Below are 20,595 nucleotides of genomic sequence, written 5' to 3' on the forward strand. Positions count from 1 at the left end.
TGAGCTAATCAGGAAGTGTGGCACCCGAAGTGAGATCGAATGAACAGGAAATGCAAGCCATTGTGCCATTTTTTTTGTAATTTTACTAGTAAGTTTCCTGTGGTATTGTTCACAGTAAGTCGGGTATTATGGTATTTTATACGGTCAGGAATATTGGCCTAGAAATTTTCTAGCAACGTTATATATAAGTAGCAATAATGGCAGGCATTTCCTGTGGTAACTGTGACCCACGCACCAAAGCTGATGAGCTAGAGGACCATGTGAAATTGATTCTCTTGCATCATTAGGACGCTGCTAGAATGCTGGGGACACGAATTGAGCCCCAAGCGATAGCATGCCGGTCGTGAACAACCAAAGATCGGCCGGCATGGACACGGACATCGGACCTCCCATGAGTTCAGGGGGAGGGGGGGGGAAGTAGATAAGGGGTGCGACTGTGGTCGATAGCGGCCCGCAGTTTTAATGTGGAGCACTCCTGCTCTTCCTGGCTCAACATTCAGGTAAGTAAAAAGTATTTTTGGTGGCGGCCTTCAGTCGTCCCTTTAAAGACTGCTGGTTTGGCTGCTGTTTGCCTGAGATCCAATACCGGAAAAGGGCCTGAAACAGGTGTTAGGCCCCTGATTTGTATCGACAATGGGCCTAATGCTCCTTTCAGATGGGTGGCCTGGACCTACGCAGCGCTTTAACCAATATGGCATGCGCTGCATACCCAGCATGGAAAGAGTGTATGCACGCCATATTAGATCTTTCACTGCCTGATATACGGCGCTGCATGATCCAATTTCTAGGCCATTATACCATGAAGAAACATGTAGGTATGCGTTCCTTTCAAGATTACACCTAATTGTTGTTAAGTTAAAAACAACAGAAAATGCTGGAAAAGCTCAGCAGGCCAGGCAACATCCGTGGAGAGAGAAACAGAGTCAACGTTTCAGGTCGAACTGTTGTTAAGTAAACACTGGTTTCATACAGGGATGAATTAAGAGGCTGTTCCAGTTAATTAAAAACTGGGTGATGTTTTTGAAGCATGAGGGACAGAAACTGTGCATCAGATGTACTCTTTTTATATAAAGTGACTCTCCAGAATATCAGAATGTGCTGCTTTGTCAGAACACAAAATTTATAGCACATTTAACACAATGTGGTATTCTGCTGCTAAATTGTAGTGCTCCTTTAAGGCTAGAAAGTCCAATTGGTAAGAAACATTGGATGAGCTCATACACAGAACAATTAAGAGGCTGGAGAGTCTTCTGTGCTGAGTAGCTGATCTTAGCCGGGGTAGCAATAGAGTTGCTATGATTGGCCTCAGTGACCATGAACTAGGGGTACGTGGGGAGGAGGGAAGGGAGGAATCCTGTTCCTCATTATTATTCGTGGACAGTGCATGGGTATGGACATTCAATGAGGACAAGACCAGGCTCAACAAGTGAGTGACCTGCTGATACTCAGTATGTAGGCTCACAAGTGAAGAGTTGGCATTTGAGAGAGATACAGGAGGGTGGAATCGTACCCCAGCACCAGCCAGGAGAGGACAGAATAACTTTATGATGCAGTGACAAGCTGCATTATTTGAGGCCAAAGGTTGTGCAATGATTATTCTGTGTATGTAACAGATATCTGCCCAGACAACTTTTCTTAATCAGTACATGAGTGTATGTATCTCGAGTTGATATGGGAGGTGTGGAGTGATTGGATGGCACCGTGAGGAAATGCTTCCATTCTCCAGCATTTATCACCCTTGTAATTGATACAGGTAATCTCTGTGGAATCGATCAACTTGAAATATGCTAATTGGACGTGGCTTTTGTCTATTGACGATGCTTATATGGTGTGTTTTATACTCAGGTCGGGATTGACTTCACAGCATCCAATGGAAGCCCTCGCGATGCCAGCTCTCTGCATTACATTAACCCCGTGGAATCAAACGAGTACCTTGCTGCCATTTGGGCGGTGGGACAAATCATCCAGGATTATGACTCGTGAGTTTACCATGTGTTTGCTATTAGCAGAGGAAGTTAGTTGAAAGGACACCGAAAGTCGGCGGGTTTAACACGGACACTAAGTACCAGCGCATAATCTACAGTCAATTCTAGAGAACTTATTCCTGCTGTAATAATAACTCCTATCAAGGAAAAGTACTGGAGCACTTCCCATTCAGTCCATTAGACCCAAGCTTAACACTTGAGTATAGCGGCATAATGCAAGCATAAAATGTTCCTCAATTATGTGCTTTGCAATACTTAGTACAGTACATGGAATACAGTCAATCCACTCATAGCTTTACCTAATGACTAAAGTTCAACTCAAATCACTTCAGCAGAAATATGTACTTGAAAGTGATTTTTGGTTCTATTGAGTTGTTCAATGAATAATACCAGGTCTTGTAAATTGCTATTCTTTATCTAAAATTTATAGATTAAAGCGCAGAGGAAGAGGAGGTGAAATGCTTCCCGTCAATAATTTTGCTGAAAATGACAGTGAATTCCTGTTTTTTTTACTCGTGTCAGCTTCTCGGTACAGTTATTGGCAGGAGCAATTTCACTCCCAAAATTTACCAGCAAGCTATACACATATCAGATTTGAATGGTGGTGATTTCTACAATTTGCCAATGTGGAGAAAGCATCTGTTGTTCTTTGGACAAAAACAGTTACGGTTTACTTGTAGGTGGGTTTCCAACTTATAGGAACATAGGAACAGGAGTAGGCCATTCAGCCCCTCGAGCCTGCTGCTCCATTCAATGAGATCATCATGGCTGATCTGTATCTTAACTCCATCTACCCACCTTGGTTCTGTAATCATTAATACCCTTACCTAACAAAAACCTATCAATTGTGCAACCCTTCCTCTGTCTGCCCCATACAAAATAAACCTGGGCTTCCTAAGTGGAGAAAGAAGTGATGAGCAACAACAATAACAACTTGTATTTATATAGCACCTTTAACATAGTAAAACGTCCCAAGGCGCTTCACAGGAGTATTATAAGACAAAAAATTGACACAGAGCCACATAAGAAATTAGGGCAGATGAGCAAAAGCTTGGTCAAAGAGGTTTTAAGGAGAGTCTTAAAGGAGGAAAGCGAGGTAGAGAGGCGGAGAGGTTTAGGGAGAGCATTCCAGAGCTTAGGGCCTAAGCAGCTGAAGGCACTGTAAAGTCTGTGGGTTGTGCAGTAAATAAATACACAGACTTTTGAAGTACAAACAAACAGGTCTTTACTATTCAGAGGTCAGGGCGAATCTGCCCCAGTTATCCTGTCACAACACTTATATACTGGTGTGGTCACTGTTGGTATTACAGTATACAGAAGCCAAACAAGTAGTGCCACACTTAAAGTAGTTCCCTTAAAGGTGAACGGTTACATACAATAATTTCCTTAAGGGTAGACGGGTACATACACTACAATCCTCCCTTTTTAGCTTTCAACATACTGAGTCCATAGTGGACATACATTATCACATATATATATACAGATTTATTTAAGACAGTTCATAGATTCAGTCTTTCGGGAGGTTTCCGGATTCTGTCCGGGTAACGCCGCAGTGGTGTCGTCATTCCAAGCGGGCTAGTAGGTGTTTCTGGTAAAGTTGAATCGGCTCGAAGCACAGTGTCAGGTTCCTCTGACTTCAGAACTACCAGATCGGACGTAGGTGTTCTGGGTAACTCAGTCTCAACCTTATCCGGGTAAGGTGGTGAAGTCGGGGGCCCATTTGTGGCGGGCCCTATGATCTGGTCAACATGGCGCCTTATTATATTGTCTCCAATGTCCACAGTGTACATCAACGGGCCTAGCCTTTTTCCAATCGTTCCAGGCTGCCATTTCTCAGTACGATAGTCCCGGGCCAAAACTCGTTGACCGGTCTGGAAGGATCTAGTGGCCCTTTCGTTCATGCCCTGGAATTGCCGGTTCTCTACGTCCCTTCTGACGTTTGGTTTGAGTAAATCCAGCCGACATCGTAGGCGTCTATTACAAAACATCATCGCGGGAGTTTGATTCGTGACCGCATGGGTTGCATTTCGGTATGCCAACAAAAAACTATCCACCTTATGCTGTAAACTTATGTCTTCATTACTCATGGCCTTTACGGCCTTCTTGAAGGTCTGGACAAACCTTTCAGCCAATCCATTGGAGGCGGGATGGTATGGGGCTGACGTGTAATGTCTAACCCCATTGCTCTTTAAGAATTTCTTAAATTCCTCAGATACAAATTGCGGTCCATTGTCAGAACAGATCTGTTCTGGCAGGCCATTCCGAGCAAACATAGTCCTTAACACTGTGATGGTTTTTTCCGTCGTGGTGGTGGTCATCTTAATTACTTCTGGCCACTTGGAGTGGGCATCTACCGCTATTAGGAACATCGAGTCCATAAATGGACCAGCAAAGTCGATGTGTACTCTTTGCCAGGGAGATGAGGGCCACTCCCATGGGTGCAGAGGAGCCTGTGGTGGCGCATTCTGAACCCTCTGACATCCTAGGCAGTTCTTCGTGATCTCCTCTATGTCTCTATCAATGCCTGGCCACCACACAAACGCTCTTGCTAGATTTTTCATCTTTACTCCCCCCAGATGTCCTTCGTGCAGCTCCTTTAGCACCTTCTTTTGGAGTTTGGGTGGAATCACCACTCTAGATCCACACATCAGGGTCCCTCGACACACTGACAGTTGTTCTTTCCTCTGTGCAAATGCTTGCAGTGTTGGTTCGCTCTGTGCTGGCCATCCCTCCACCGTTACATCATAGACTCGTGAAAGAGTCGGGTCATTCCTTGTCTCATTCTCAATCATTGAGTTTGTTATCGGTAGACACTCCACTATGGATGAGTGGAACAACTCTACTGGGTCCACTATACTCGCTTCTTCTACCATCGGCAATGGCAAGTGTGACAACCCATCAGCATTCCCATGCTGTTTAGACCTTTTGTACTCAATTTCGTATTGGTGTGCCCCAAGTAACACGGACCACCTTTGTAACCTTTGTGCTGTCATGGTGGAAACGGCCTTATTTGGGTTGAATATGGACACCAACGGCTGGTGGTCTGTCAGCAATGTGAACTTTTTACCTTGTAGGTAATGGTTGAATTTCTTCACGCCCCACACCAGACTGAGGGCCTCCCTATCTATTTGTGCGTAATTTCGCTCCGCGGGTGTCAATGATCGGGACGCGAAAGCCACTGGCCTTTCCGAGCCATTTGGTAGCCTATGCGAAAGTACTGCCCCAATTCCGTACGGGGAAGCATCGCAAGCTAGACGAAGGGGTAATGCTGGGTTGAAATGAGCCAACACTTCTTCAGAGGTAATCAACTCCTTGCTTCTGCGAAACGCCTTTTTGCATTCCTCACTCCACTCCCATGGTGTTTCTTTCCGCAACAGGTCATTCAGCGGATGCAGTACCGTGGATAAATTTGGCAGAAACTTGTGATAGTAATTAATCAACCCCAAGAATGATCTTAACTGTGATACGTTTCCTGGGGCGGGGGCCTTCACAACCACTTCTATCTTTTCGGGTGACTTATGTAGTCCCTCTCGGTCAATGACATGACCGCAGTATGAGATCCGTTTTTGGAAGAACTCACACTTCTTGCGATTAACCCGAAGGCCATACTCCTTCAACCTGGTGAGTACCAGTTTCAAATTCGTGAGGTGTTCTTCCTCATCTTTTCCCGTGATTAAAATGTCATCTAAGTAGCACTGCGTGCTTGGAATTCCTTGTAACACCTGTTCCATGGCCCTCTGCCAAATTGCTGGCGCCGAAGCTACCCCAAAGACCAGTCTATTGTAGCGATACAAGCCTCTGTGAGTGTTGATGGTGAGGTACTGGCGTGACTCTTCCTCGACCTCCATCTGTAGATATGCTTGAGCCAGATCTATTTTCGTGAAATGTTTCCCTCCAGCCAACGAAGCAAAGATATCTTCAATCCGCGGAAGAGGGTATTGTACCGTGTGAAGCACCGGATTCACAGTAATCTTGAAATCTCCGCAGATACGGACCTTCCCCGGTCCCCCAGGCTTATTACTCGGTGAGGACTTCATGACGGGAACAATGGGCGTGGCCCACTCACTCCAGTCCACTTTTGACAGAACCCCTGATCGTTCAAGTTCTTCCAGTTCTGCCTCCACCGCTGGTCGTATTGCGTAAGGAACTGATCTGGCCTTAAAAAACTTTGGGCTTGCATTTTCTGCAATCTTAACCTTTGCTTTAATACCTCGCAGCGTTCCCAGTCCTTGCTGGAATACCTCCTTAGCTTCATCCAATATTCTGGACAACCGTTCAAGTTTGACATCCTCTTTTTCGGAATCCACCGTCATGGTGTTTAGGGACTGCCAGTCCAATTTTATTTTTCAGATCCACTCCCGTCCCAGGAGTGGTGGTCCTCCCTCAGGCAATACATACAGGTCCAACCGGTGATGATCTTTATCCTTGTATCTCACCTTGACTTCTATCATTCCGATGGGGAATACTTTGTGCCCAGTGTATGTCTGTAGTACTAGTTCCGTATCCCGTAGTGGAATATGCTTGAAAAATTTCTTATAGTCATGCTTATTCATGACCGTCAACGCCGATCCGGTGTCCACTTCCATTTTTACTTGGACCTTTGCAATCTGTAGCGTTATCCAGATAGTTTGTCGGTCAGCTTCATTGCTCACGTTGTGGATTCTCAGACTGTCCAGTCCTTTGCATTTGGAGTGTGAGTCCGACTTCTGTTCCTTCAGACTCTTCCTAGTCGCCTCTTGTACCTTTCTGTACCATTTTTGTGAGGACTCGTTATTGTTGTACGTCGTTCCTGACCGGCACACTTTAGCTGTGTGCCCGATCTTGCCACATTTCCGGCATTCTTGGTTTTTACCCCAGCAACGCTTCTGGTCGTGTGTTGTCTTCCCACAACGATAGCATTTCGTAGTCCTCGAGGTGATGTGGTCCACCCCTAGTGCCACCGCCTTCCGCTGCATTACCGCCGTTCCTTTTGCTGCGGCTTCGTATGATGCGGCTATAAGGACAGCCCTGTCAAGTGTGAGGTTGTTCTCTTCCAGTAGTCGCTTTTGCGTCCCTTCTTTGGACAATCCACATACGAACTTGTCTCGCAGTGCCTCTGTCAGATTCCCTCCGAACTGGCAGTGTTTCGCTAGCCTCCGCAGTTCGACCAAGTATTCCGCGTTGCTTTCGTCTTTCTTCTGTGTTCTCGCATAGAATCTGAATCGTTCAGCCAGCTTCAACGGTGTGGGGTTCAAGTGATCCTTCAGCACCGCTACTATATCCTCGAAAGTCTGATCCGCCGGTTTAGCTGGAGAGAGAAGATGTTTCAACAACCCGAATGTTTTCGCACCCATCATGTTAAGTAAGGTTACAGCTTTTTCCTCCTTAGCTATTTTGTTAGCCTTACAATGTATCTCAATACGTTCCACGTACGTGGGCCAGTCTTCTATTTCGGAGTTAAAATCGTTGCTGTCCCCACGCTTAGGCATCTTCCTTTCTTTGGGTACAACACAAATATTTCTTTAAATTCTTATGTATTTTTTTTTCTCTAAGATGGCGGCTTTCCCCGCGAATTTGGCGGTTTCCCGCTCTTCTTCCTGGTGGAAGGGGTACGCTTTCCCCGCAGCGGACAGGTTCAGCCGCTGGGCTGGCTCTCGCACAGCTCCCCCTACTCGGCTCTGTCTTATCCTCCCGGCCGCACGGCTCTACCGGCGCTGGGTACACCCCGTTAACGGAGGACAGTTCAGCCGCTGGACTGGCTCTCGCGCAGTCTCTCACCCTGTTTTCGGCTGTGTCTCTCTCCCACTCCCGTACGTTCGTTTTTTCCGGCTCTGAGTACCCCGTTGGTGGAGAACAGCTCAGCCGCTGGACTGGCTCCTCGCAGTCTCTCTCTCCGCACCCGGCTCTCCCCCGCACGGTTCCCGTTCGCCTCCCCAGCCCTCTCGCAGACCGGTGTTTCCCTCCCCGGCTGCGGCTGGGTTTCTCTTCCCGCGCCTACTCACAGGCTCAGCGCTTCGTGGCTGCGGTCGCTGCCCGGACTTCTCCCGCCGATCACGGTCCGGCTGTCACCCGACGCCGTTGGACCCGACTTTTGGCCGGCACAGCTCCCCCTCGACCGAGGTCGAGTGCTCTGCCCTTATCCTCCGGATATTCTCTACACCTTCCCCTACTCACAGTCTCTTCGGCCGCCTTGTTCCCTGCTGATCGGCTCACTCTGTACCGTGGTAGAAGGGTCGTCAGTGCCTGTTGCAGACGGAAGCTTTTGTTGCTAAAGTCTTCCACCTTTCTCCTGCTGCAGCCTCGTGTTTTCTTCTTGCTTTGGTAATCTTGCCGCAGGGTACGATCGGACTCGTCGCCACTGTAAAGTCTGTGGGTTGTGCAGTAAATAAATACACAGACTTTTGAAGTACAAACAAACAGGTCTTTACTATTCAGAGGTCAGGGCGAACCTGCCCCAGTTATCCTGTCACAACACTTATATACTGGTGTGGTCACTGTCGGTATTACAGTATACAGAAGCCAAACAAGTAGTGCCACACTTAAAGTAGTTCCCTTAAAGGTGAACGGTTACATACAATAATTTCCTTAAGGGTAGACGGGTACATACACTACAGGCACGACCACCGATGGTTGAGAAATTATAATCAGGGATGCTCAAGAGGGCAGAATTTGAGGAGCACAGATATCTCGGGTGGGGGTGGGGGGTTTGTGGGGCTGAAGGCAATTACAGAGATAGGGAGGGACAAGGCTGGGGAGAATTTGAAAACAAGGATGAGAATTTTGAAATCGAGGCGTTGCTTAACTGGGAACCAATGTAGGTCAGTGAGCACAGGGGTGGTGGGTGAACAGGACTTGGTGCGAGTTAGGACCCGGGCAGCAAAGTTTTGGATAACCTCAAGTTTACATAGGGTAGGATATGGGAGGCCAACCAGGAGTGCATTGGAATAGTCAAGTCTAGAAGTAACAAAGACATGGATGAGGGTTTCAGCAGCAGATGAGCTGAGGCAAGGGCAGAGGCGGGCGATGTTATGGAGGTGGAAATAGGTGGTCTTAGTTATGCCACAAATATGTGGCCGGAAGCACATTTCAGGGTCACATATGACACTAAGGTTGCGAATAGTGTGGTTCAGCCTCAGACAGATGCTAGGGAGAGGGATGGAGTCAGTGGCTAGGGAACAGAGTTTGTGGTGGGGATCGAAGACAATGGCTTCAGTCTTCCCAATATTTAATCGGAGAAAATTTCTGCTCATCCAGTACTGGATGTTGGACATGCCGTGTGTCAATTTAGAGACCGTGGAGGGGTCGAGAGAAGTGGTGCTGAGGTAGAGCTGGGTGTTGTCCGCATACATGTGGATACTGACGCCGTGTTTTCAGATGATGTCGCCAAAGAGCAGCATATAGATGAGAAATACAAAGGGGCCAAGGATAGATCCTTGGGAGACCTGAGAGGTAACGATGTGGGAGTGGGAAGGGAAGCTATTGCAGGTGATTTTCTGGCTACAATTAGATAGATAAGAATGGAACCAGGCGAGTGTAGTCCCACCGAGCTGAGCGATGGTGGAGAGGCGTTGGAGGAGGATGGAGTGGTCAACCGTGTCAAAGGCTGCAGACAGGTCGAGAAGGACGAGGAGGGATAGTTTACCTTTGTCACAGCCACAAAGGAACCAAATCATATGGTGTTTCTATTATTCATTAAGAATCAATAGTGTATACTGGCAGATCCCATCAACATCACAACCACCTTATACATCAAGTTACATCGAGTATACAGCTCAGAAACAGGCCACTTGGCCCAACTGGTCTAAGCCAGCATTTATGCTCCGCACAAGCCTCTTCCCACCCATCTTCATCTAACCCAATCAGCACAACCTTCTATTCTTTTCTCCTTTGTGCTTTTCTAGCTTCCCCTTAAATGCATCTATACCTCAACTATTCCTCAACTACTTGTGGTAGTGTGTTCCACGATCCTACCACTCTTTGGGTAAAGAAGTTTCTCCTGAATATCCTGTTGAATTTATTAGTGACCATCTTATATTTATGGCCCCTAGTTTTTGAATCCCCTACAAGTGGAAACATCTTCTCTATGTCTACCATATCGAACTCCTTCATCATTTTAAAGACCTCTATCAGGTCACCTCTCAGCCTTCTCTTTTCTAGAGAAAAGAGCCCCAGCCTGTTCGGTCTTTCCTGATAGGTACAACCTCTCAGTTCTGTTATCATCCTTGTAAGTCTTTTCTGCACCCTCTCCAATGCCTCTATATCCTTTTATAATATGGAGACCAGAACTGTGCACAGTACTCCAATTGTGGTCTAACCAAAGTTCTATACAAGTTTTACATGACTTCCCTGCTTTTCAATTCTATCCATCTAGAAATAAACCCCAGTGCTTGGTTTGCCTGTGTCGCTACTTTTAGTGATTTGTGCATCTCTACCCCTAGATCCCGATGCTCTTCTACCCCATTTAGACCCTTATTATCCAAGCAGTATGTAGCCTCCTTATTCTTCCTACCAAAATGCACCACTTCACACTTATCTATATTGAAATTAATTTGCCAATTAAATGCCCATTCTGCAAGTTTATTAATGTCTTCTTGTATATTGTCACAATCTTCCTTTGTATTAACTATACCCCCCAATTTGGTGTCGTCCGCAAATTTCGAAATTGTACTTCCAATTCCCAAGTCCAAATCATTTATGTAAATTGTGAACAACAGTGGTCCCAGCACCGATCTGTGCAGGACACCACTTCCCACCTTTTGCCAGTATGAGTAGCTTAACACCTACTCTCTGTTTTCTGTTTTGTAGCCAGCTTGCTATCCATTCTGCTTCCTCTCCCATGAGTCTATTATGCGGTACCTTATCGAAGGCCATTTGAAAGTCCAAATATATTACATCTACTGCATTACCCTTGTCTACTCTTTCTGTTACTTCTTTAAAGAATTCAATAAAATTGGTCAAGCATGAACTACCCTGTTCTATAGTTCCCTGGACTTGTTCTATCTCCCTTTTTAAATATAGGAATAACATTATATTTAGTAAGTACTTGCTGCAAAAAGACAGGACATGAAATAAGCTAAAATAAACATATCCATCCTTATGTAACACCTGCCACAAATCACACATGAGGCTGTCGATCTGAAATGTGGCTATGACTATTCCAATGCTCTCCTAGCTGGCCTTCTACCATGCAGCCTCCATAAACTTGAGCTCATCCAAAACTCTGCTCTTCGTACCCTAACTCGTTCTAAGTCCTGTTCACCCATCACCCCTGTGCTCACTGACCTACATTGGCTTTCAGTCCGACAACACCTCGACTTTAAAATTCTCATCCTTGTTTTTAAATCCCTCCATGGCCTCGCCCCTCCCTCGCTGCAGTCCTTGTGGTGATGGTGTTAGGGAATTCAAAGATATGGACCCAGTGATGAAGGCATAGTGATATATATATCCAAGTCAGGATGGTGAGTGGCTGGGAGGGTAACTTGAAGATGATGGTGTTTGCACAGCATTGCTGCTCTTCTAGAGGTCACATCGGAGGGACATGCTGATGAAGTAACCGTATTGAGTTGCTGCCGTGCATCCTGTAGAGTAGTACATTCTGCAGCCAGTGTGTCAGTGGTGAAGGGGGTGGGTACTAAGTCAAGTGAAGGGCAACAATCAAGCAAGCTGCTCTGTCCTGGATGCTTCTTGAGTGTTGTTGCAGCTGCAACCATCCAGGCAAGTGGTGAGTATTCCATCACACTCCTGACTTGAACCTTGTAGATGATGGAGAGGTTTTGCAGGGGCAGGATGTGAGCCACTTTAGAGTACCCAGTGGCTGCCCTGCTCTTGTGGCCATAGTGTTGCTATGCCTGGTCCAGTTAAGCTTTTGGTCAGTGGTGATCCCCAAGATATTGATTGTGGAGGAATCAGTGATGGTGGTGCAGGGGAAGGTCGAGGGGAGATGGCTGGGTTTCTCTTGTTCAAGATAGTCAGTACCTGGCACTTATGTTGTGCAAATGTTATCTACCACTTGTCAACTCAAGCCTGGATGTTGTCCAGGTCCTGCTGTTAGCTGGCATGGGTTGCTTTATTATTGGAGGAGTTTTGAATGGAGCTGAACACAGTGGAATCATCAATAAACAGCCTCAATCCTGACCTTATGATGGAAGAAAGGATACTGATGAGGCAGCCAAAGCTGGTTGGGTCAAGCACACTTCCCTGAAGATCTCTGCCATGATGACTGGCCTCCGACAACCATAATCATCTTCCTTTACGTCAGGTACGACGCAAGCCACTGAAGGGTTTTCCCTTTCAACCCCATTGACTTCAGTTTTGCTTGGGCTCCTTGGTGGCATACTCTGTCAAATGTTGCCCTGATGTGGAGGGCAGCTAATCACTTCTCCTCTGGTATTCAGCTCTCGTATCCATGTCTGGATCAAGGCTGTGATGAGGTCTTGAGACAAGTGGTTCTTCTGGAACGTGATCTGAGAGATGGTGAGCGGGTTATTGATGAGTAAGTGATGCTTGATGGCACCACTGTTGACTTCCTCCATCACTTTACTGATGATTGGAAGGAGGCCGATCAGGCAGTAATTAGCTGGGTTAGATTTATCCTGTTTTTTTGTGGATAGGACACAACTGGGCAATCTCCACATTGTCAGGTTGATGCCATAGCTGCACTGGAACAGCGTGGCTACAGCAACAGCTAGTTCTGCTGCACAGGTCTTCAGCACTACAGCCAGTATGTTGTCAGGGCCTGTAGCCTTTGCTGTGTCCAGTGCACTCAGCAGCTTCTCAGTGTCATGTGGAGTGAACTGAATTGGCTGGGCACTGATATCTGCGAGGGTGGAAGCCTTGGCAGAAGACCAAGTCGGATCATCCATTCAGCACTGTTGCCTGAAGACACTTGCAAATGCTTCAAACTTGTTTCTTGAATTAATTGTGGGCACTGTGGCACTCTAAAAATGAGCGTGAAAATACTGTGAAAACAGCAAGCCGCTCCGGAGGGATTGATTTTTTTTTAAAGAAAATTATATAGAGAAATGTTTTATTTTGAGAAACTGCCAGATATCAGGGGAAAGCTCACCAGTAGAACTCTCTGTGGGCTTTCTCTAGAGTAATCTTTTAAGCTAAAACCCAACAGTCACTATGGATTTATAGACTGAAATGCGTATCATTCACTGTTGCACAATAGTTCTTTGCTGTTAAATGTTTAATGAACCGTCTACCATGTTTGATCAATAGGCTGATCAGATAAGATACTTTAGAGAAGTCTATATAAAAGGCGGTATGGAATTAAAACTACTGTTCCACAGTTACAACAGCAAGACATTCATTCTAGAGGCATACTGTGTTCAGACTGCAGACAGGAGATGAACATTTGCAGTGCTGAAACCTGGCACATAATAAGCACAGCTAAGAGTTTGTGGCTTTTGGAAATATACTTTAAAAGTGGTATAGGCTTAACAGAGCCGTTCTAGGTGGAGTTTAGTGTATCTGCTGGCAGAGATGTAATATAAGCCAGATGACAATGCTGTGTTCTATGGCAGCATGCATCAACAGTGGTTTAAGTGGTTTTGACACGTAACTGTGCTACGTTAACCTTCTAATTGAACTTCCTTTGTGTTTTGCAACAAAGATTCTTGCTCTAACCAACATCTGCGAGCATCACTTTCTGCACAATTACACTGCTAATTAGAAAACAAAACTGTGGGGCTCTCCCCGCTCATGGCTGAACGCATGAGCAGCTGAGCTATTGCAACCACAAAGGTCTTGCATTTGATCTCCAGTTCGTACTGAATTAACTGATCTCGGGCAGAGCTGAGGCAGGAGAGGTACAATGGGTGTCAGCGTCTCTGGGTTAGCGAGGGGAGAATTGCAAAGGTGCCACTGATTGCTTACAAGTCACTCCTGCTGAAAATATACCCGTACGCAAACATTTGTTGAGTCTGCCGTAAAACATGGCTGTCATCAATGGTCTGCACACACTTGTCATCCAGCTCACATCTGAGTGACGGGCTTGGGTGACTGGCAATTTACCCAACAAAGTGAAAAGAAAGAAAGACTTGCATTTATATAACGCCTTTCACGACCACCGGATGTCCCAAAGCGCTTTACAGCCAATGAAGTACTTTTGAAGTGCAGTCACTGTTGTAATGTAGGAAACGCAGCAGCCAATTTGTGCACAGCAAGCTCCCACAAATAGCCATGTGATAATGACCAGATAATATGTTTTTTAATGATGCTGATTGAGGGATAAATATTGGCCAGGACACTGGGGATAACTCCCCTGCTCTTCTTCAAAATAGTGCCATAGGATCTTTTATGTCCACCTGAGAGAGAAGACAGGAGGAGACATCAATGGAGATGTCAGAGAGATCAGGTGTCAGGGGAACATTGATTGGGTGGGGGCCAGAGAGATCAGGGCTCGGGAGGGACATTGATGGGGGCCAGGAGAGATTGGGGGTCAGGGGGAGATCGATTGGGGGGGGTCTGGAGAGATCGGGGGTCAGGAGGAGACATAGATGGTGGTGGGCCAGAGAGGTCAGGGGTCGGGGGGACAGAGATCAAGGGTCGGGGGTCATAGATCAGGGCCAGGAGAGATTGGGGGTTGGGGGAGATCGATTGGGAGGGGGTCGGGAGGAGACATCGATGGGGGTGTCAGAGAGATCGGAGGTCAGGGGGGACATAGATGGGGGTGGGCCGGAGAGATCAGGGGTCGGGGGAATTGATGGAGGAACCAGAGAGATCGGTGAGGAGGGGAGATGATCTCGGGTAGCTGGAGAGATTGGGGGAGGAGGGGTGAAGATTGCGGGAGGCCCGTGGAGGACATTGGGGGGCAGGGAGGAGATTGCGGCCCATGGAGGACATCAGAAAGCATCGGGTCGGTTGGGGTGGGTTGGGGTCCTATCACTAGGGCAGTTAACAGGTTTGTTTGGGGGGCTGGGGGAACATACACCTGCTCCTCCTGGCCCACAAGCAGTGCTGGAAAGGCACTTACCACTTCCATGCAGCAGTCTTCGGCTCCCTTTAGCTGCCGAGTTTCCCAAAGCTCGGAAACCCAGCCGGCCAGTGTTAAAGTTGGAACAGAGAAAAAAATCCGAGGCATGCAGCCTCATTAAAAATATTTAAATGAGCGACCTGCCTCCTGAGAGCGGGTTGATCACTCACCACCCCATCCCGTCTCCCTTAAAACCAGAAGTGGGCAGATTTGAGGCAGGTTCGGTTTGGGTTTGAAATTTTTAACATTTTTACTTCCCACCCGACCCAAATCCACACGTTTTTAGGGGTTAAAATTTGGCTGTTATTTCACACAGGATGAAGGAAATGGGATTGCAGAATGGGGGAAGGAGTAGATAAAAAGTGGAGAGGAAATCAAAAGATAAAGCTACAAGAAGTATGAATGTTAATTGAAAAGAGGCCTAAAAGTATTGGATGTATTTGTCCCCTCATTTTAGACCCATCAACCACTGGAAACAGTTTGTTTCTATCTAACCTGTCTTATTCCTTTAAAAATTTAAACATGTCTATCAAATCACTCCGCTCTCAATTGCCTTATTATTTACTTATGGTTGTAAACGTTATTAGCCACTGTATAGTGGCCCGTATTTTCCGATCGCAGGCCTCCCGTGGGCGGAGGCCTGCGATCTGGAAAAATCTATGCCCTTACCTGAGGGCTCCCGGGATGCACACCCTTCTGCTCCTGGGCGCCTCCAAACTGCCAGTGCGCAGGGCCCATGTATCCCAGAGGTGCAGGTAGTTTGCAGCGTCCCTGGGATCACATGGGCCATGGGGAGCCAATCACAGAAGGGAATCTCACTTCATACACTTGACAGGAAGACCTGTCAAATATATGAATGGAGATCACCCCAAAAACATAGTAAAACTTTAAAAAAAAATTTACACATTTTTAAAATAACTTGAAATTACAATAAATTAAGGATTTTAAACAAAAATTTAATTTTTTGAAAGAACTAATTAAAGTTTTTTACGGGGCTAAAAATAAACTTACCTTTTTTAAAAGTATTTTTAAATGATAAATCAGTGAAAAAAAGGTTTTTTAAAACTTTTTTTCAACTCTTATCCTGCTTTTACCAGGCATAAGAATTGTAAGGGTTTTCTGCAGGCGGAGGTCTCCAAAAAGCGGAACTATCCGCCCGCAGAGGCCCTTCTCCAGGGCAGCCGGAGGATCTGTCAAGACCATTCTTGACAGATTGGAAATGCCGGTTTTCAGCGCATGCGCTGTGCATGCCTAAAACCGGCATTTCTGATGTCCCTACGGGTGGGTACACAGCGCGTACCCACCCATAGGGATCGGAATATCTGGGCCATTATGTCTACATGTATGTAATGTAATGATTGATAGAAATCTGGCTCGGTGCCAATGGGAGAACAAGGAGAACCAATGTCGCATGGGGAGTGTTTGCTAGTGCTGTGGGGGAGGGTTTAAACTAAAATGGCAGCGGGTTGGGAACCTGAGCAGGGAGACAGAGGAAAGGGAAACAAGGATAAAAGCAAAAGATAGGAAGGAGAAAAACAAAAGTGGCAGTCTGAGAAATCAATGGTTTAAATCAAACATGGCCACAGTAAATAATAATTCTAATAGGTCTAAGAGCGTTAAAAAAACAAGCCTGAAGGCTTTGTGTCTTAATGCGAGGAGCATTTGTAATAAGGTGGATGAATTGGCTGCGCAAATAGAAGTAAACAAATACGATTTGGTTGGGATTACGGAAACGTGGCTCAAGGAAGGCCAGGACTGGGAACTCAACATCCAGGGGTATTCGATATTCAGGAAAGATAGGCAAAAAGGAAAGGGAGGTGGGGTAGCATTACTGGTTAAAGAAGGGATTAACACAATTGTAATGAAGGATATTAGCTCTGATGAGGTGGAATCTGTATGGGTAGAATTGAGAAATACTAAGGGGAAAAAAACGTTAGTGGGAGTGGTTTATAGACCTCCAAACAGTAAGGCGGAGGTTGGGGATGGCATTAAAAGAGAAATTAAAGAAGCGTGCAATAAGGGCATGATGCGCCATCAATTACTCAAAAGACTGAGGTTGAGCGAGTAACAATCAGGCTTTTATTAACTAAAGAATGAAGGTCTTGTCTCGAGTGGTCGACCCGTCCAGAATACTAAGGGACTGGGAGGTAGTCACTTATATACCTGGAATAGTGGGAGGAGTCAGCCGAGGCATGTCCAGACCTGTACCTAGTGGAATACACATACAGACACAGACAGGTATGACAGTGGTTTACCACAGGGCACAGCAGTCATCATGGGTGACTTTAATCTACATATAGATTGGGCCAACCAAATGAGTAACAATACTGTGGAGGAGGAATTCCTGGAGTGTTTACGGGATGGTTTCCTGGACCAATATGTCGAGGAACCAACCAGAGATCAGGCCATCTTAGACTGGGTATTATGTAATGAGAAAGGATTAATTAGCAATCTTGTTGTAAGAGGCCCCTTGGGTCGGAGCGATCATAATATGATCGAATTCTTCATTAAGATGGAGAATGAAGTAGTTGACTCGGAGACTAGGGTCCTCAATTTAAATAAAGGAAACTATGATGGTCTAAGGAGCGAGTTGGGTAGGATTGATTGGGGAATGGCACTCAAAGGGTTGACGGTGGATAGGCAATGGCAAACATTCAAAGACCGAATGGATGAACTACAGAATTTGTTCATCCCAGCTTGGCATAAAAATAAAACAAAAAAGGTGACCCAACCGTGGCTAACAAGGGAAATTAGGGATAGCATAAGGTCCAAGGAGAGGGCATATAAATTGGCCAGAAAAAGCAATAATCCTGAGGATTGGGAGCAGTTTAGGATTCAACAAAGGAGGACAAAGGGATTAATTAAGAAAGGGAAAATAGAATATGAGAGTAAGCTTGCAGAGAACATAAAAACTGACTGTAAAAGCTTTTATAGATATGTGAAGAGAAAAAGATTGGTGAAGTCAAGCATGTCCCTTGCAGTCAGAATCGGGGGAATTTATAATGGGGAACAAAGAAATGGCAGACCAACTAAATACATATTTTGGTTCTGTCTTCACAAAGGAGGACACAAATAACCTCCCAGAGATGCCGGGGAACATAGGGTCTGATGAAAGGGTGGAACTAAAAGAAATCAGTATTTGTAGGGAAATGGTGTTAGGAAAATTGATGGGACTGAAGGCCGATAAATCCCCAGGGCTTGATAATCTACATCCCAGGGTACTTAAGGAAGTGGCCCTAGAAATAGTAGATGCATTGCTGGTCATCTTCCAGAACTCGATAGACTCTGGAACGGTACCGATGGATTGGCGGGTAGCTAATGTTACCCCACTATTCAAAAAAGGTGGTAGAGAAACGGCAGGGAATTATAGACCGGTAAGCTTGACATCGGTAGTGGGGAAAATGCTAGAGTCCATTATAAAAGATGTAATAGCAGAGCACTTGGAAAGCAGTGACTGGATCGGACAAAGTCAACATGGATTTACAAAAGGTAAATCATGCTTGACTAATCTACTGGAATTTTTTGAGGATGTAACTGGTAAAATAGATAAGGGAGAACCAGTGGATGTGGTGTATTTGGACTTTCAGAAGGCTTTCGATAAGGTCCCGCATAAGAGATTAGCGTGCAAAATTAAGGCACATGGGATTGGGGGCAAGGTATTGACTTGGATAGAGAACTGGTTGGCGGACAGAAAGCAAAGAGTTGGAATAAACGGGTCATTTTCCGAGTGGCAGGCAGTGACTAGTGGGGTACCGCAAGGATCGGTCCTAGGACCCCAGCTGTTCACAATATATATTAATGATCTGGACGAGGGAATTGGATGTAATATCTTCAAATTTGCAGACGACACAAAGCTGGGGGGGAGGGTATGCTGTGAGGAGGATGTCGTGAAACTCCAGCACGATTTGGACAGGTTGGGTGATTGGGCAGAAACATGACAAATGCACTATAATGTGGATAAATGTGAGGTTATCCACTTTGGTGGCAAAAACAGGAAGGCAGATTATTATTTGAATGGTAATAGATTGAGAGAAGGGGAAGTGCAAAGAGACCTGGGTGTTCTTGTACACCAGTCGCTGAAGGTAAGCATGTAGGTGCAGCAGGCGGTTAAGAAGGCAAATGGTATGTTGGCCTTCGTAGCAAGAGGGTTCGAGTACAAGAACAAGGATGTCTTGCTGCAGTTGTACAAGGCCTTGGTGAGACCACACCTTGAGTATTGTGTGCAGTTTTGGTCACCGTACCTGAGGAAGGACGTTCTTGCCATGGAAGGAGTGCAGCGAAGATTCACCAGGCTGATACCTGGGATGGCAGGAATGACGTATGAGGAGAGATTGTGTCGATTGGGCTTATACTCACTGGAGTTTAGAAGATTGAGAGGGGATCTCATCGAAACCTATAAAATTCTGTCAGGCCTGGACAGACTAGATGCAGGAAGGATGTTTCTGATGGCCGGGGAGTCCAGAACCAGGGGTCATAGTCTAAGGATAAGGGGTAAGCCATTTAGGACTGAAATGAGGAGGAATTTCTTCACCCAGAGAGTGGTGAACCTGTGGAATTCTCTGCCACAGAGGGCGGTGGAGGCCAGTTCATTAAGTATATTCAAGAAAGAGTTGGATATATTTCTTAAGGCTGAAGGGACCAAGGGATATGGGGAGAAGGCAGGGACCGGGTACTGAATTTGGATGATCAGCCATGATCTCATTGAATGGCGGAGCAGGCTCGAAGGGCCGAATGGCCTACTCCTGCTCCTACCTTCTATGTATCTATGATTCTACAGGTTTCTATTTTGAGTCACAATAATCTACCGTTTCCGTGGTAACAGTGGCACTTTTTTTGATTGGTGTGATTGGCCCATGGGTGTCTGAAAAATCTTATACACTCAATGGGGGAAGACTGGGTGATGTGGAAGAGCAGAGGGATTTGGGATTCCGACGTATAAAGCAACACCTAAAGTGCATGAGGCCATAAAAAGCTCATGGAATTTATGGCAAGAGGTATAGAATGTAACAGTCAAGATTACATATTACATAGGATTACATAGGATCTACAGCACAGAAACAGGCCATTCGGCCCAACCAGTCAATGCCGGCATTTATGCTGCACTCGGGCCTCCTCCCATCCTTGCTCATCTAACTCTATCACCATAACCCTCTACTCCTTTCTCCCTCATGTTCTTATCTAGCTTCCTCTTAAATGCATCTATACTATTCGCCTCAACCACTCCCTGTGGTAGCGAGTTCCACATTCTCACCACTCTCTGGGTAAAGAAGCTTCTTCTGAATTCCCTATTTGATTTCTTGGTGGGTATCTTGTATTGATGTCCTCTAGAATTGTTCTTCCCCACAAGTTGAAACGCTCGCTCTGTGTCTACGTTATCAAAACCTTTCATAATTTTAAAGACCTTTATTAGGTCACCCCTCAGCCTTCTCTTTTCATGCAATGAATCTATTTAAAACCTTAGTAAGACCACAGTTGAAACACTGTGTAGTTTTGGGCTCCATACTATAGGAGGAATGTTATGTGAATAGAGAGGGTACAACACAGATTCACTATGAAGCTCTAATCCAAAAAGAAAATACTGCAGATGCTGGAAATCTGAAATAAAAACAGAAAATGCTGGAGATACTCAGCAGGTCAGGCAGCATCTGTGAA

General features: G+C 45.8%; 1 protein-coding gene across 2 annotated transcripts in view; it reads left to right on the forward strand.

The window, feature by feature from the left end:
* The window catches only part of cpne2 (copine II), a 401,061-nt gene that overhangs the window by 183,313 nt on the left and 197,153 nt on the right, over window positions 1-20,595 (forward strand). For both annotated transcript variants that reach the window (XM_085991234.1, XM_085991235.1), the window contains one exon: window positions 1,846-1,979. In XM_085991234.1, the coding sequence (XP_085847360.1) occupies window positions 1,846-1,979 (134 nt within the window). The remainder of the gene's footprint in view (window positions 1-1,845; window positions 1,980-20,595) is intronic.

The sequence above is a fragment of the Somniosus microcephalus genome, chromosome 6 (genome assembly GCF_052327205.1).
Source record: "Somniosus microcephalus isolate GS21.2 chromosome 6, FLI_Smic_1.0, whole genome shotgun sequence".
Lineage (NCBI taxonomy): Eukaryota > Metazoa > Chordata > Chondrichthyes > Squaliformes > Somniosidae > Somniosus > Somniosus microcephalus.